Raw genomic sequence first — 16,349 nt, forward strand, 5'->3', positions numbered from 1 at the left:
TTTGTAAGAATAAAATAGACTCTTCCAAATAATAGTTTTGGTAGAAAGGCTTAGATTGTATACTATCGAAGAACTTTAAACACTCTAGAAAAGTTGATATGTATTAATTAAATAGTAATTTTAGTTATTTGTAAACATATAGAAACATTTGAAGAATGTTATATTAAGATCACACATATTTTTTAGAAGAGTATGAAAATTCTAAATGAATTTTACCTGTGCCTCAACAAAGGATAATTTTTATCTTATTATAGAATATATATTAATTTCAGTTAAAATTATTAGGATCAATGGAGAAATATTTAAATAGGTAATGTACCTGTTATTTGTAAATGTTTAGGTAATCAATTGGCACATGAAAATAGAAGAACTTCGTCTTCAAGAGCTTAAACTAAATCGAGAATTAGTCAAGGATAAAGAAGAAATAAAATATTTGAATAATATAATTTCTGAATATGAGAATACCATCAGCAGTCTGGAGGAGGAAATTGTGCAGCAAAACAAGGTTTCATTTTATATATATTTTGCTCTTCCAATGCTAAGATATTAAACCCAAGAATATTGCTTGAGCAATTGCATTATTTTTTAAATTGAATGTAGCTCCTATTTTTATTCTTATAAAATACTGTTTATTTTCTAAGCCATTCAAAAAACTGATATTTACTTACGTTTAATGGTAGTTTTATTTTTTTTGTTTTTTCAAGATTTTATTTATTTATTTATTTATTTATTTATTTGAGAGAAAGCGAGAGAGAGCGTGAGCATAGGGTTTGGGGTGGGGAGGGAGAAGGAGGCTCCCTGCTAAGCAGGAAGCCTGACTTGGGGCTCTATGCCAGGACCTAGGGATCATGACCTGAGCTAAAGGCAGACACTTAACCAACTGAGCCATCCAGGCGCCCCATAATGGTAGTTTTAAACTTAAAAGGAACAATACATAAATTTAGTTGGTAAGTTAATTATTGTTTTAATATTAGTTATTTGACTTTTCACAGGAGTTTCAACTGCTTCTCACTGATGGAGTGTAGAAGGCAGCATGGTGTAGAATAAAGCACATATACTTTAGAGACAGACAAATTTACCAAGCTCATGCTTGCTTGCCTTAGAAATTATGTTGTTCCTTCCGCCTGGAGTGTTCTTAGCTCAGATACTTGTACTGTTTATGCTTTCATTGCTTCCAAGTCTTTGCTCAAATATCTTACCTTATCAGTGAGGCCTTCACTAGCCACCCAGTATACAATTGTAAATCCTATTACTATCCAGAGTCCCTAAGTAGGGATTCCTTTTTCTCCAGCACTTACCATCCTCTAACACATTTATTTATTGACTGTCTCTCCCTCACTAGTATATAAGTTTCATGCTGAAATGGAGAAAGGGACTTGATTTTGTTCACTATTATGTTCACATAACCTCGAAGTGCTTAGCACATAGTACATGTCATTAAATGTAATGGATGGATGGGTGCTTGGAGAGATTGAAATCCTGACTTCTCATCTTCTATCTCTGTGACCTTAGGCAACTTACCTACTTAAATCTCTCTGACTGTGCTTTCTTTTTCTATAAAATTAGAACATAGTGACCCCAAAAGGTTGTTGTGAGGATTAAATAAAGTGTATATAAACGCTTCTGTTATATGCTTGGTGAGTGTTTCTGTGTGTGTCTGGTACAGTTTCATGAAGAAAGGCAGATGGCCTGGGACCAAAGAGAAGTTGAGCTGGAACGTCAACTGGACATTTTTGACCATCAACAAAATGAAATACTAAAAGCAGCACAAAAGGTATGAATGATTAATTCTGTTTGCTACTCTGTAGCCTGACCTACAATGTTAACCAATGAAATACTTTCTGAAGTTAGATAGAATTTTAATTGGTATTATCTTCTTATATTTCAAATATAAGTGGGGTTTAACCATGTCCTTGTCATACAGTTGTAACAGTATTGTTCTTAATGATGTAACTGCCTTTTTTTTTTTCCAAAAAATGCTATTTCTTAATAGTTTGAAGAAGCTACAGGCTCAATGCCAGACCCTAGTTTGCCCCTTCCAAATCAACTTGAGATTGCTTTAAGAAAAATTAAGGAGAATGTTCGAATAATCCTAGAAACACGGGCAACTTGTAAATCACTAGAAGAGGTAAATAGAAGAATTTGAATTTTTATTTGTATATTACTGGATATGTTTGTGGAATTTTCTCAATACTTGCTAACAGAGGTAAAGCATAGAATTATGAATCTGTTGCTAATTCCAATCTCCTTCTATACTGTACTATAATATTTTTAATAGCCAGTAAAGAACAGCAGATATGACTAATTTGAATTTACTGCCTTTTTAATCACTGCTTTTCGCTCTGGGGCACACTGATCAGTAGTAGTAAGCATTATACTTACATTATACTTACAGAAAATAATATAAACTGAAGATGATTTTCGTCTAAGACTTTCATCTATGATTTTCATCTGAAGATGATTTACATCTAAACAAAGTAATTACAAATGCATTTAAAAAAATTTTGTAAGTGAAATTGTCCATTTTTAATCTGTTGAAGAAACCCAAGATTTCTTTCAATAATTGTAAAATTTGACATTTACGTGAACTGCCACTGAGTTACTTAATTTAAAATATCTGTCTTAATCCTATTGAAGAGTAATAATTTTTCCTGTTTTATTTTAATAAGCTACATATTTTATAATGGTGATTTATTGACTTAGCCCACTGAAGTTCCAATTTTTATATTCAGCTGACTTTTATGGACTACTCTTCTAGGGCCAAAATAAAAGGAATGATTTATTACATTTCCTTTCTAAATCTAGTACCACCACGCATTTCTAGTTCTAAAGCTCTAAGAGCCAAATAAAGTACCTTAATTAAATTTTATTTTCATCATAACAGTGAAGTTTATAACACATGTGATAATCTTCTAAATAAATGTAGGCGCAAATAACTGCTGTCCCATGGATATATAAGAAATATAACCTTATTAATATCAATATAGTATCATCAGTATAAGTACAATGTGGAAAATAAAGTGAAACTCCTTTTTTTGGTTATAATTACTCTGACCGAAATTCAGACAGAAGCATTTTTAAAAGAAAAAATATACCTTAATAATTTTACTATGATTTGATCATTGCAGAAACTAAAAGAAAAAGAATCTGCTCTACGGTTAGCAGAGCAAAATATTTTGTCAAGAGACCAAGTAATCAATGAGCTGAGACTTCGATTGCCGGCCACTGCAGAACGTGAAAAGCTGATAGCTGAACTAGGCAGAAGAGAGATAGAGCCAAAGTCACATCACACACTGAAAATTGCTCAGCAGACCATTGCAAATATGCAAGCAAGGTTGAATCAAAAGGAAGAAGTGTTAAAGAAGTATCAACATCTCCTGGAAAAAGCCAGAGAGGTATGTTATTATATTATGTTGTGCTATTTTATTTATTACCATGTTTTTTAGTCAAATGCCAAATACTATTCTGCTCTGAAGTGGTAGTTCCTTTCTTGCTTTCGGATGATTCTATTCAGAATTTTTCCTTTCACATGATTGGATTACAGATCTGTCAGTAAAACTGGCAGTTTCTATATATCTATCTTACTCTCATGGACTAACTAAACCAGGAATAGCTGTCTTGGTGCAACCATTCTGATTTTGAAAAAAAACAGTTGAGTTTATAGGTAAAGATTGAGGCAGTAAGTTAGAATGAAATCCATCACACCAATAATCAGTGGCAGTCAGTTTGCTAGAATGTTGATGGGAAAATCTAATATTTAAAAAACTTCCTAGAAACAAGTTAAAAGGTGATGGATACATATTATTCTAGTATTAAGAATAAATTGTCATTTAAGGCTAGATTTATCAACTTGAACATGTACTAGGGGAATGCATACTGGGGTGTGTGTGTGTGTGTGTGTGTGTGTGTGTATGCAGATATTGTTCCTTATCTCATAAGGATTTTGAAAGAGTAAAGGTAATAAAATATGTAAAATCTTTAGAATGTATATTTATTTAAGTCATAATTTAAAAAGAGTTTTGATTTGATATAAACAGGAGCAAAGAGAAATTGTTAAGAAACATGAGGAAGACCTTCATATTCTTCATCATAAATTAGAACTACAGTCTGAGAGTTCACTCAGTAAATTCAAACAAACAGCTTGGGTAAGATCCTTTGTTCCACTCTTTATTGATTTTTGAGACCGTATAATCGAAAATTTCGCTTTCATGTTTTTGTTTTTGTTTTTGGAATAGAAGCCATTCTGCCTTTCTTGTTGGAATAATCTTCTAAAAACACAGCTCTGATCATTTTTCTCCCGACATCCACATCTTTAGTAGCTCACTGCTGCCTACAAAATCATGTTTATATTCCTTAGCCATGTACTCAAAACCTTGCATAAGGTGACGTCAGTCTTTCTTTTCAAGTTGTGTTCATTGTAAGTTTACCAATATCTAACTGCTTTTCATGTTCTGAATTCAGTTCATACTTGCTTCCTTTGGTCTTTGTCTTCTGTATATGCGAAAAGGCCCATCTTTCACCTCCTAACATTCAAATCTTGGCATTCCTGAGTCTTAACTCATGAACGCAATCAACATTTATTGATCCTTCACTTCATGGAGGTGCTTTGCTCCGTGCTAGTAATACAAAGAATAAGATCGCTATTTCCTGTCTTCTTCAAGTTTTCATTGGCTCCTAAATATCATTAAATTTTAGATTAGATATTATATTTTGATCATCTGAGGAAGCAAATTAAAATTATGGTATAAGTATGGTATTGAGTTGTACATGCTCATGGCTACTTTATTCATTTTTCTTAGGATTTAATAAAACAATCCCCTACTCCAGTTGCAACCAGCAAACATTTTATTCGTCTGGCTGAGATGGAACAGACAGTAGCAGAACAAGATGATTCTCTCTCCTCACTTTTGATCAAACTAAAAAAAGTATCTCAAGATTTAGAGAGACAAAAAGAAATCACTGAGTTAAAAATCAAAGAATTTGAAAAGATCAAGTTACGGTAAGTTTTAGGAACATATTATAAAAATAGGCAAATGGTAATAATGATATAGTGAGGAGAAATGCAAGCATTTGCTGTGTCGTGCACTGTTCTAAAAACTTTATGTATATGACCTCATTTTTATCCTCAGGACTATGACATAGGTTATTCTTCCCATTTTTCATATAGGAAGTAGGCCACAGGAATGCTCAGTAACATACCTTAGGAGGAGATGGAAAAGCCATGTTTTGAATCTAGTCAGTATGACCCAAAAGCCAACTCAAGATTCTTGTTCTAGGATCTGATTTTTTTTTTTAAAAAAGATTTTATTTATTTGTTTGACAGAGAGAAATCACAAGCAGGAAGAGAGGTAGGCAGAGAGAGAGGAGGAAGCAGGCTTCCTGCTGAGCAGAGAGTCGATGCGGGGCTCGATCCTCGGACCCTGAGATCATGACCTGAGCCGAAGGCAGCGGCTTAACCCACTGAGCCCCCCAGGCGCCCGTAGAATATGATTTTTAACCTCTTTAATTAAAGCATCTATTTCATCATCTATAAAATGGAAATGACAGTACTTACCCTGGCTCCTTTATGGAGACCAAATGATACTGTGTGTGAGAGTATTTAAAAATTGTAAAGTAATATAAAAACTTTTGTTTACACACCTATAATAGTTTCTGGCATATAATAGAGGTTCAGTAAATATTTCTTGAATAAAAAATTATTTTATTAATTAATTATAGTGACAATAGATTCATTCTCTGTATTAGATATTCTAAATATTCCTCAACCAACTTATCAGAATATAGATTTTAAACCTAAAATAGGTTTATAATTTATGTATTTTGTAATCACTATAGAACTGTTAGGAATGAGAGAGTGTCTGCATTGTTTGAGTGGAGGTCTCCATCCTGGGATTCCCCAGGAGAAGATTTGCATGGGGATCAGTAGTTGAATAAAGACCGCCAGAAGGAAGGTAGAAAGCACAAAGCAGTTTATTAAAGTGAAAGTGGGAGAGTGGGCAGGTTCCCCTAGGCTGTTTTGAAATTGGATATTATTGGGTTTCTCTGGGCTTGGAGGTGCTATGACGTAAGTGGGGCGGTCTGTAATGGAGGCTGCTTCCAGTCATTTGGGAAAATCCTCCCGCAGGTTGGGAGGGGGAGTTTTTGACCCTGCGAGGTTTGTACCAGAACCATCTTGGCAGCCCTTCTCAAGGGGGTGTAGGAGGGGAAGCTGTGCCCATAATACAAATACATTATAGTGAGTCTAGGGGTTACCCTGGGACAGAGGTAGGAGAAGAGAGCACAGGTTCTGCACCAGTGACTCGTGATTCGCTCGTGATTTGGAAGCCACAAAATCAGGATTTGAGCTCCCAGGCTTATAATGTATAGACTTTTTTGTTTTGTTTTGTTTATTTTTATTACCATCCTTGTCCCAGCTCATGTCTCAGTCATTCCCCTTCAGGGACTGGGGACTCTGCCTGAGGACATTCCTTCCACAGCTCTTGTCTGGCTTCTACCTAACAGAGCCTGGTGATGGGTATTAAAGAGGGCACGGATTGCATGGAGCACTGGGTTTTATATGCAAACGATGAATCATGGAACACTGCATCAAAAACTAATAATGTGCTGTATGGTGACTAACATAACACAATAAAACAAATAATTTTAAAAATTTTAAAAATTAAAAATAAAACAAAAACAAAAACAGCTGTCTCTCTGGACCTCAGTTTCTTATCTGAAAAAAATGGGAAAGTTGATCTACTTGACTTTGTAATTCCATTCTAGCTCTGAAGTTCCGCAGTAGAACTTTTTATTCTTAACCTACTTATCCAATATGTCTCTGATAAAATTAACACTACTTTTGCTTTATTAAGAAGTTGCCACTTTTAAGAAATTATTCCCTAAAAGAAGAGAAATAAGTGGGGTGCCTGGATGGCTCAATGGGTTAAAGCCTCTGCCTTCGGCTCAGGTCATGATCTCGGGGTCCTAGGATAGAGCCCCGCTACGGGCTCTCTGCTCAGTGGGGAGCCTGCTTCCCTTCCTCTTTCTCTGCCTGCCTCTCTGCCTACTTGTGATCTCTGTCTGTCAAATGAATAAATTTAAAAAATCTTAAAAAAAAAAAAAGAAAAGAAAAGAGAATCAGCAATAGTATTTCGTTCTTTTCTTGTATTACTGTTTTCTTCTGAGATATAGTGAGAGAGAGAGAGCATGCGCCTGCACCCGAGCCAGGACAGGGTGAGAGGGTGTGGTAGAGGGGGGAGAGAGGAACTTAAGCAGGCTCCACGCCAGCACAGAGCCTGGTAGGGCCTTGATCTCATGACCTGACCTGAAATTGCGAGTCAGAGGTTGACTGAGCCACCCAGGCACCTATTTTGTATCTTTTCACTCTAATTTTCCCCATTTTATTAAATTATATACATGAAATGTTGTTTTTGATGTAGTAAGTTTCTGTCATGTTTTGGTATATGAAATTGCTTGTACTTTTGAATATAATTCCTGGATGCAGAAAGTAATCTTCCTTTGAAATGACCTTATATATATGAATTTTTGCCATGTGAAGTACTTGAGTCGTTTTCTACCTTACCGTGTCATGTTAACTAAAATTATTCTTTTCTTCTCAGTGTGTATATTGACATGTGTATTTTAATGTGTCTTAGGAAATTGTAGATCTGTGTATTTTCTTGAGTAAAACCTTCTATTTTCACAGTTTGATTTTTTAACTTCAGTTTTTGGTACGTCTTGTAGGACACAGTATTTAAAGTGCAATTTTGTTCATTATCTAGACCAGAAAATTACTTCACGCAGTCGTTGCCAACAAGAGTAGACAAACTAAAAGGAAAAGTTTATTTTATGTTAAGTTTAAGAGTTAGTTAAATGAAACAAAGAATTGTTCTTGTTTTGATTTGAGTCAAGACTTAGGTCCTAAGTATACTTAGGACCAAACATTTGTTCTTTATAAAATTTGTATCTAAGTGTTAATTGCAGCAACCACTCCCTTAAATACATATGTTTGCTTATATTAGGCTCCAAGAAGACCATGCAGATGAAGTGAAAAAAGTGAAGGCAGAAGTAGAGGATTTAAGGTGTCTTCTGGCCCACTCGCAAAAGGAGTCACAGAGTTTAAAATCTGAACTTCAGGCTCAAAAAGAAGCAAATTCAAGAGCTCCAACAACTACAATGAGAAATCTAGTAGAACGGTTAAAGAGCCAGTTAGCTTTGAAAGAGAAGCAACAAAAAGTAAGTAACAACAGAGTATTACCAGTATTTAGGAAATACATGTACTGATAGATTGCTTTTAGAGAAGACTAGTAAAAGATGATAGCATGTATCTCTCTGTTGTAATAAGAAGTATGAGCTTTGTCTTAGGCTGTTAAGCAGAATTTTTCAAGGTATTTCTTTTTAATAGCCATTTGGTGGTGGTTTTAAGTACAGAAATAGTCACTTTCTTGTTATCAGTTTGATTTGTGAGTTATCGATAGGAAATAAGGGGAAATCTTAATCCCATTATTTTCTCTCCTTTTCTTTTTTTTTTTTCAATTTATTTATTTTCAGAAAAACATTATTCATTATTTTTTTCACCACACCCAGTGCTCCATGCAAGCCGTGCCCTCTATAATACCCACCACCTGGTACCCCAACCTCCCACCCCCCCGCCACTTCAAACCCCTCAGATTGTTTTTCAGAGTCCTTTTCTCTCCTTTTCTAACTGGATTTTATGCTACTAAGCTATTTTGAACAGTTTGAATAATTGAATAATTTCAAACAATTCTGGGGAGTAGGGGGGGCATATGACAGTGAGGAGGAAAGTTTAAAGAAGGAGGTCACAGAGATAGTTTTTTGAGAAGCATTTGATCATTGGATTATCTGATGTATTAGTTTTTAAAATTGATCTCAGATTTGATATACTCAGTTGATTTAGAAGATGCTATTTTTCTGTGCTAGCTTATGAAATTTATTGACAAATTTTAAGTCTTTTCTAATCCTATAATTTTCCTTGTCTGTATAAATTTGGTTAATTTCATGCAGTAGTATGTACTAAGTGAGTAATTTAGATAAATATCTAAATTGGATAGTGAAACAAAACATTGGTTTTTGTAATATAAATGTCTTGATTTAATGCTGTGTTCTCAAAATTATTGTCAAGATTTTGAAGTTTCTCCCTGTCACTTTGGGATGAACTGAATGCAGTTACTAAAGGACATTCATTTGGAAGAATTTGGACAGTTAGATTTTGAGTTATGTTTGCTTAAACACATGGTATTTTAGGAAAATTTTTAAAAGTGATGAAGCATATTAAATTTTTTTATTACATGTTGCGCATATAAAATATTAATTTTTTAAAAACCATATATGTTATAATTTTCAGGCACTTAGTCGAGCACTTTTGGAACTCCGGGCAGAAATGACGGCAGCAGCAGAAGAACGTATTATTTCTGCAACTTCTCAGAAAGAAGCAAATCTCAATGTTCAACAAATTATTGATCGACATACTAAAGAGCTAAAGGTGAACATAACACATGCATCAATATAACAAAATACCTTATAATTGCTATTGGAAGAGGAGCCTCTTTGACATATAGTAGTTTTGATAATGAATAGGGAATTTATTCTAATAAATTATTTGTGGATATATATATATATATCCATTTTTTTTAACAATAGAACCTTTATAATATCCATACACTGATTATTGTCTTAGAGATGAGCAAAGGATAGGCCATTATTAATTACTTCTTCCTAATAGAATTAAGAAACATTTTACTTAGGATTTTTGTTTCTATGTTGATAAGTGAGGTCAGTGTGTAGATTTCTTTGTTTTATTTCTTTTGCTTTGTCAGAATTTTCTAATTTTTGCTAGTTCATAATATGAGTTAATTAGCTTTCCTTTTTTTCTCCCTGCAGTAGTTTAGGGAGATTATATAGTCCTTGACATGTAATCCATAGAGCTGCCTGACTCTGAAGCCTTTTTTTTTTTTTTTAAGCCTTTTGATTTTTTTATTACTCAAAACAGCTTCATGAAGCCTTTTTTGAAGTTATTTAATTATTTTTTGGCAATGTACTTTACTGTTTCATTACCGAGCAATCATTAGTTTTGGTAATTTAAAATTGTTTTACAAAACATATGTGTTTCATAGTGAGTTTTGTATTTCTTTATACAGTTTTACATAGTACATTCTGAATAAATGAAAATTCCACTTTTTATATGTTTTGTTTGTAATTTTGACTTACTGAATTTATTTGTTTCTCCTCTTCACCACCATTGACTGTGTAGGGACTGTTTTTTGCTTAGGGTTTTTTTTTTTTTTTTTCATTTATTGTTCAGTTAATAATCTCTACACCCATCATGTGCTCCAGCTCTCGACTCTGAGATCAAGAGTCACATGCTCTTTCAACTGAGCCAGCCAGGTGTCTCTACTTAGCCTTTTTAAATCTCTCACTCTACCTATCAAGTTTATGAGCATAGCTGGTACCAAAAATCCATTAAGTAAATAAATATATAAACAGGAATTACCCTTTATTGGTATCTTCTTCATTACCTTTCTTTTTGCCTGAAACATCATCTCTAAATTCTTAACAGTCTTGAAGTCCTTTTTCTCAAATCCTTTTCTGACTACTCCTGGACAGCTTATGTGTTTCTTCTAATTGCATTATAGCAGTACTAATTTCTTGTTAGTGTTATTAGTAATACTTTTGACCTGTAGTCATTTATGCAACAAAACAACCAAGTACCAGTATTTCCATCACAGACTATATGGAACAGCTAGACACTCCTATATAGTGGCTTTAAATATACTGTCAAATACAGTGAGTTACCCTTTTATGTCTTGTCTCTACAAAAAGGGTTAAAAACTACTACAAGTTAGAGATTTTGTTTTATATTACTTTTAGGCTTCAGAGCATTTAAAACATCACCATGTACATTCATATGTACTTGTTCCTTTAATAAGTTAGTTCAGCCATAATAAAACATTTGCTTATTTGATAAAATTTTGTTTCTGGATGTTTGTGGAAGATGAGTTGCTGTAGATTATTTTGTCACATTTTGTTTTTCTCAAAGTAGACTTAGTTCATTTGAAATGAAGTTAGAAAAATAGATGTAGTTGGTGGGTTTTTCTACCCGCTGTGAACTTTCAAAATTTAGATTGGAACTTTATTTTTAACCAATTTTAATTTAATAAGCATTAAACCTTTTTCATAAGTATTATTAATAATTTAATAAATACTTAGATTGAAACCTTTTAATTAAGTAATGGATATATTCTGTTTTATTGTTGGTACTTGATGAAGATTTATGAATTAAACCTTTCTTGCAGACACAAATTGAGGATTTAAATGAAAATCTTTTAAAATTGAGAGAAGCTCTTAAAACAAGTAAAAACAAAGAAAACTCACTAACTGATAATTTGAATGACTTAACCAGTGAACTGCAAAAGAAACAAAAAGCCTATAATAAAATACTTAGAGAGAAAGATGCAATTGATCAAGAGAATGATGAGCTGAAAAGGCAAATTAAAAGACTAACCAGTGGATTACAGGTGATTTTATATTTAATTGTGATGATGTCTTTGATTTAAAATATATAGGTAGTGGTTTATTTCTACCTTTTTAATTTTATTTATAATATTTGCTAAAACTAGCTTTCCAGATCACTTAGATTATATAGCTGATTCCTTCAGTGACTCTCTGTCAATATCTGTTATTTTAGAGTAGCCTGTCTTTAAAATCAGAGGTAGCTACTATGATCTGTATCAGTAGTGCATTTAGAAGAGATTGCTATAGCCTCAGAAAATTTCTGTAATTGGAATATTTATTGTGTATTTTGTTGATAGCTTTTTACTTGTAAAATGTAAAAATACATCTTATATTTCAGGGGAAACATCTAATAGATAATAAACAAAGTTTAATTGAAGAACTCCAAAAGAAAATTAAAAAGCTAGAAAGCCAACTGGAAAGAAAGGTGGATGAGGCAGAAATAAAGCCTGTGAAAGAAAAGGTATGTGAAGAAACATACTGATTAATATGTTTAAAGTAACGATAGACTAAGTTCGAGTATATAGCTAATGAACAGAGGATCAACTATATTAATTTGTCGACCTAATACATACTATAAATTTATCAAATAGTGTAGAGCAGTCTAAAACAAGTTTCTGCCTTTAAGAATTTAGAGGAGACTCCAGGGGTTCCTGGGTGGCTCAGTGGGTTAAGCCTCTGCCTTCAGCTCAGGTCATGATCTCAGGATCCTGGGATCGAGCCCCACATGGGGCTTTCTGCTCAGCAGGGAGCCTGCTTCCCCCACCCCCTCTGCCTGCCTCTCTGCTTACTTGTGATCTCTCTCTCTCTGTTATCAAATAAATAAATAAAGTATTTTTTTAAAGGAATTTATAGGAGACTCCTAAAATGTAACTCTTACTCAGAAGTTACTAGAATGTCTCCATGTCCTCTTCCTGACATTATAGTACCTCTAAAATCCCCTCAAACTTTACCTATCCAACTTCTCCCCAACCTAATTTTTTATATAAATTGGTGATTTTTATTTTGGGAAAGAAAGTTGGGCGTTTTTAGTCTGCTACCTAGACCCAAATGTGCCCTTTTTATCCTTCGATAGACTGGACTGTTAGTTTAGGGTAAACAAAATAATTTGGAATAAAATTTTTTTCAATTTCAATATTTGTGGTAATCAGTAACCAAACTACTCATAAATTGACTCTGAAATGTGAGAAAAGTTGCTTAAAATTATCTAACAGGTTAACTAGCAAACTATTTTGTAATAAAAATTACTAACAAGAATTATCGGTTGCTAAAATGCATATAATTTATTACAAATAAGCTGAAGATTTATATTGGTAACATTGGAAATATTGTGAGAGACTTGGGAAATATTGGTGTTAGTAGTAATGTTTGCCTCTGTAGTAAATCACAACAAAGGAGCTAAGATTAGGGAAATTTTTATTGTAAAATTTACCCAGAAAATGTCAATATCTATAAAATATGTTCAGTAACATGAACATAAAAAAGAAAAGTGTCTTTAATGCCACTGAATAGAAATTAGTAATGGAATTAAAATATCTTAATATAATATATTCCAAAATTCATTTTACCTATGAAAATTCATCAATGTTATTATAATTTTTATTAAAATGTTTGTGTTTGTATATTGAACCACACAGTACTTGCTGTCAGAAGCTTTGCTGGTAAAAATCACAAGGTAAAAATGTCCTTACTCTACCAGATTGCTTTCATTGCTGCCTCCCCACTTGGGCATAGGTCTAATCCTTGGATGCCATTTCCTAAAGAATATCTCAGTATTCTGTGGCTTTGCCTGGATTCCTCATCTATGTTTCAGTTTATTTCTCCTGAAAATATGGAATGATACATTTTGCATTGCCAGTTTCCCAAGATTATTTTGACAGTCCAGTGGAACAATATGTGGGCACCTGGGTGGCTCAGTGGGTTAAGCCTCTGCTTTTGGCGCTGTCATGATCTCGGAGTCCTGGGATCAAGTCCCGCAAGGGGCTCTCTATTCGGCAGGGAGTCCGCTTCCTCCTCTCTCTCTCTCTCTGCCTACTTGTGATCTCTGTCTGTCAAATAAATAAATAAAATCTTAAAAAAAAAAAAACAAAACAAAAAGAAATGGAACAATATGTGCAAGTCCTTTGTAAGCCATCTAGTCCATAGCACTGTATAGTATTATTACTTACTATGAAAAGAGAACACAAAGAGCAGCCCTAATCAAATTTGTATCCAGGAATCTAGTAAGAGCATTATTTCAAATTCTGCTGAATGGGGTATTTCGAATTCATGAATGCTTTTATATTCAAAAAATGCTTTCATATTGGAATTTCTACACCCTTTTCTCTGACAATTTCTTTTTTTTTTTTTTTAAGATTTTGTTTATTTATTTGTCAGAGAGAGAGAGAGAGCGAGCGAGCACAGGCAGACAGAGTGACAGGCAGAGGCAGAGGGAGAAGCAGGCTCCCTGCCAAGCAAGGAGCCTGATATGGGACTTGATCCCAGGACGCTGGGATCATGACCTGAGCCAAAGGCAGCAGCTTAACCAACTAAGCCACCCAGGCATCCCTCTCTGTCAATTTCTTATAGCCTATCTATATGAGATTCCAAACTCACTCCCATGCCTTGCATTCCTGTTTCTTTTGTTGCTATACTTTTCTCCATAGCATTTATTATTATCTGACATACTAGAGATGTACTTAACTATGTGTTCATCTTTTGGACTATAAGCTTTAATGGCAGGAATTTTGCCTGTTCTGTTTATTGTTGTATCCCCACCACCTACAGCACTACTTGGCATGTATTAGATGCTTGGTATTTGTTAAACGAAAGAAAAATTTAAAATGCAATTACATTATTCTGAAATCCATGCCTGCGTGGCTATTGGTACAGAAAATATAAAAAGAGAAGTTCTCTCTGTATCCTCTCTTCTCCCCCCATCTAGAACAGATCCTTGGTGACATTTGTCTTTGTTATTTTATTGTTGTGGTGGTTCATTTTTAAGTTATTTTAGCCTTGTTTTGCTCAGTCTTAATTCAGAGGGTAATGTCAGATAGCATAGAATTGCCCAATCCCTATAAAGCATGACAATGCTGCAGAATTATTTACTTATATACCATTACGCCCAAACAAATACTTACATTTCTGGAAGTCACAAATTTCCTTGTATATATTTCAGGAAAAAAAGAAATTAATAATGACCAAACACTGAAGTTTTTGCATTTTTTAAAAGAATACTTGTTAACTGGACTAAATAAATAAGGCAAAAAATTGGCCAGTGTCACAGAAGACAGTTTTGATAGGGCAACTTATCTTAGTTGGGCATTTGACTTTAAACTATGTCTTTTAACTCTTTCAGTCCCGGCATTGCCTTTTGTAATAAATATTCATGACATCCTCTGTACTATTCCACATGAATTTATAGTTAATAGAATCTACTTACATGTGTAATTTCAAAATAATCATTATAAATGAAATATAAAGGAGAAACAAAAAATAATTTATAAAAATAATAGATATTTCTATATTTCTCATATTTCAACATGAAAATGCTCTGACATGCTACATTAGAAAATATAATGAAGTAGTGTAGCATTAGTAGAAATTCAGAGCTACAAATGCAGACTGATACAAGTGTATCCTATTGGAAGTTTATATGTCCCAATGGCATTGTTAATGCCACTAGCTAGTTCTCTTCACTGCTCTCTTTTTTCAAGCACTTATCACCAGCTAACATAATACAAAATATTTTTTTCTTTTTGTCTATATTTTGTTCCCTTTCTCTAAACCACCCAACCATCATAAACTAGACTATAATTCTTTTTCTCTGATTTATTCATTGTTTCTACTTCTAGTACCTAGAGTAATATTTGGCAGATGAGTAGCACTATATAAACATATATTCAATAAGAGAATTCATGTGGATTGAAGATTTGAAGGTACTGTGATGCTAGAAGATTGCTGTTTTGGTTAAAATTGGGTTGATCCTTTGTACATATACATTCTTTGTTAGAAGCTTACTTTGGTCATGATCATCTTTATTAGAATCTTAAAGACTTCTTCGCCAATTTAAATACCTTTTATTTCTTTTTGTTGTCTGATTGCTGTTGCTAGGACTTCTAGTGCTGTGTTGAACAACAGTGGCAAGAGTGGACATCCTTGTCGCTTTCCAGATCTCAAAGTGAAGGCTGTCACCTTTCCCCATTGAGAATGATATTCGCAGTGGTTTTTCATAGATAGATTTTATGAAGTTGAGGAATGTTCCCTCTATCCCTATACTTTGAAGATTTTTGATCAGGAAGGGATGCTGTATTTTGTCAAATGGTTTTTCTGTATCTATTGAGAGGACCATGTGGTTCTTCTCTCTTCTCTTACTGATTTATTCTATCACATTGATTGATTTGTGAATGTTGAACCACCCTTGCATCCCATGGATAAATCCCACCTAGTCATGGTGGATAATCTTTTTAATGTACTGTTGGATCCTGTTAGCTAGGATCCTGTTGAGGATCTTGGCACCCATATTCATCAGGGATATTGGTCTAAAATTCTCCTTTTTGGTGGGGTCTTTGCCTAGGTTGGGGATCAGGGTAATGCTGGCTGCATAGAAAGAGTCTGGAAATTTTCCTTCTGTTTCTGTTTTTTGAAACAGCTTCAGGAGAATAGGGATTATTTCTTCTTTGAATGTTTAGTAGAATTCTCCAAGGAATTCATCAGGTCCTAGGCTTTTGTTTTTTTGGGAGGTTTTTGATCACTGCTTCAATCTTGTTACTAGATATTGGTTTATTTAGGTTGTCAGTTTCTTCCTGATTCAGTTTTGGAAGTTTATAGGTTTCCAGGAGTGCATCCATTTCATCTAGTTT

The 16,349-nt window shown here is 33.8% G+C and overlaps 1 protein-coding gene across 11 annotated transcripts in view; it reads left to right on the plus strand.

Annotated features, from left to right (window-relative positions):
* The window catches only part of CEP290 (centrosomal protein 290), a 98,202-nt gene that overhangs the window by 56,497 nt on the left and 25,356 nt on the right, over positions 1-16,349 (plus strand). For all 11 annotated transcript variants that reach the window (XM_044227365.1, XM_044227367.1, XM_044227366.1 and 8 more), the window contains 10 exons: positions 341-505; positions 1,667-1,774; positions 1,994-2,128; positions 3,129-3,395; positions 4,038-4,145; positions 4,800-4,999; positions 8,001-8,214; positions 9,344-9,481; positions 11,292-11,513; positions 11,849-11,971. In XM_044227365.1, the coding sequence (XP_044083300.1) occupies positions 341-505; positions 1,667-1,774; positions 1,994-2,128; positions 3,129-3,395; positions 4,038-4,145; positions 4,800-4,999; positions 8,001-8,214; positions 9,344-9,481; positions 11,292-11,513; positions 11,849-11,971 (1,680 nt within the window). The remainder of the gene's footprint in view (positions 1-340; positions 506-1,666; positions 1,775-1,993; positions 2,129-3,128; positions 3,396-4,037; positions 4,146-4,799; positions 5,000-8,000; positions 8,215-9,343; positions 9,482-11,291; positions 11,514-11,848; positions 11,972-16,349) is intronic.

Source organism: Neovison vison, chromosome 12 (genome assembly GCF_020171115.1).
Source record: "Neovison vison isolate M4711 chromosome 12, ASM_NN_V1, whole genome shotgun sequence".
Classification (NCBI taxonomy): Eukaryota; Metazoa; Chordata; class Mammalia; order Carnivora; family Mustelidae; genus Neogale; species Neogale vison.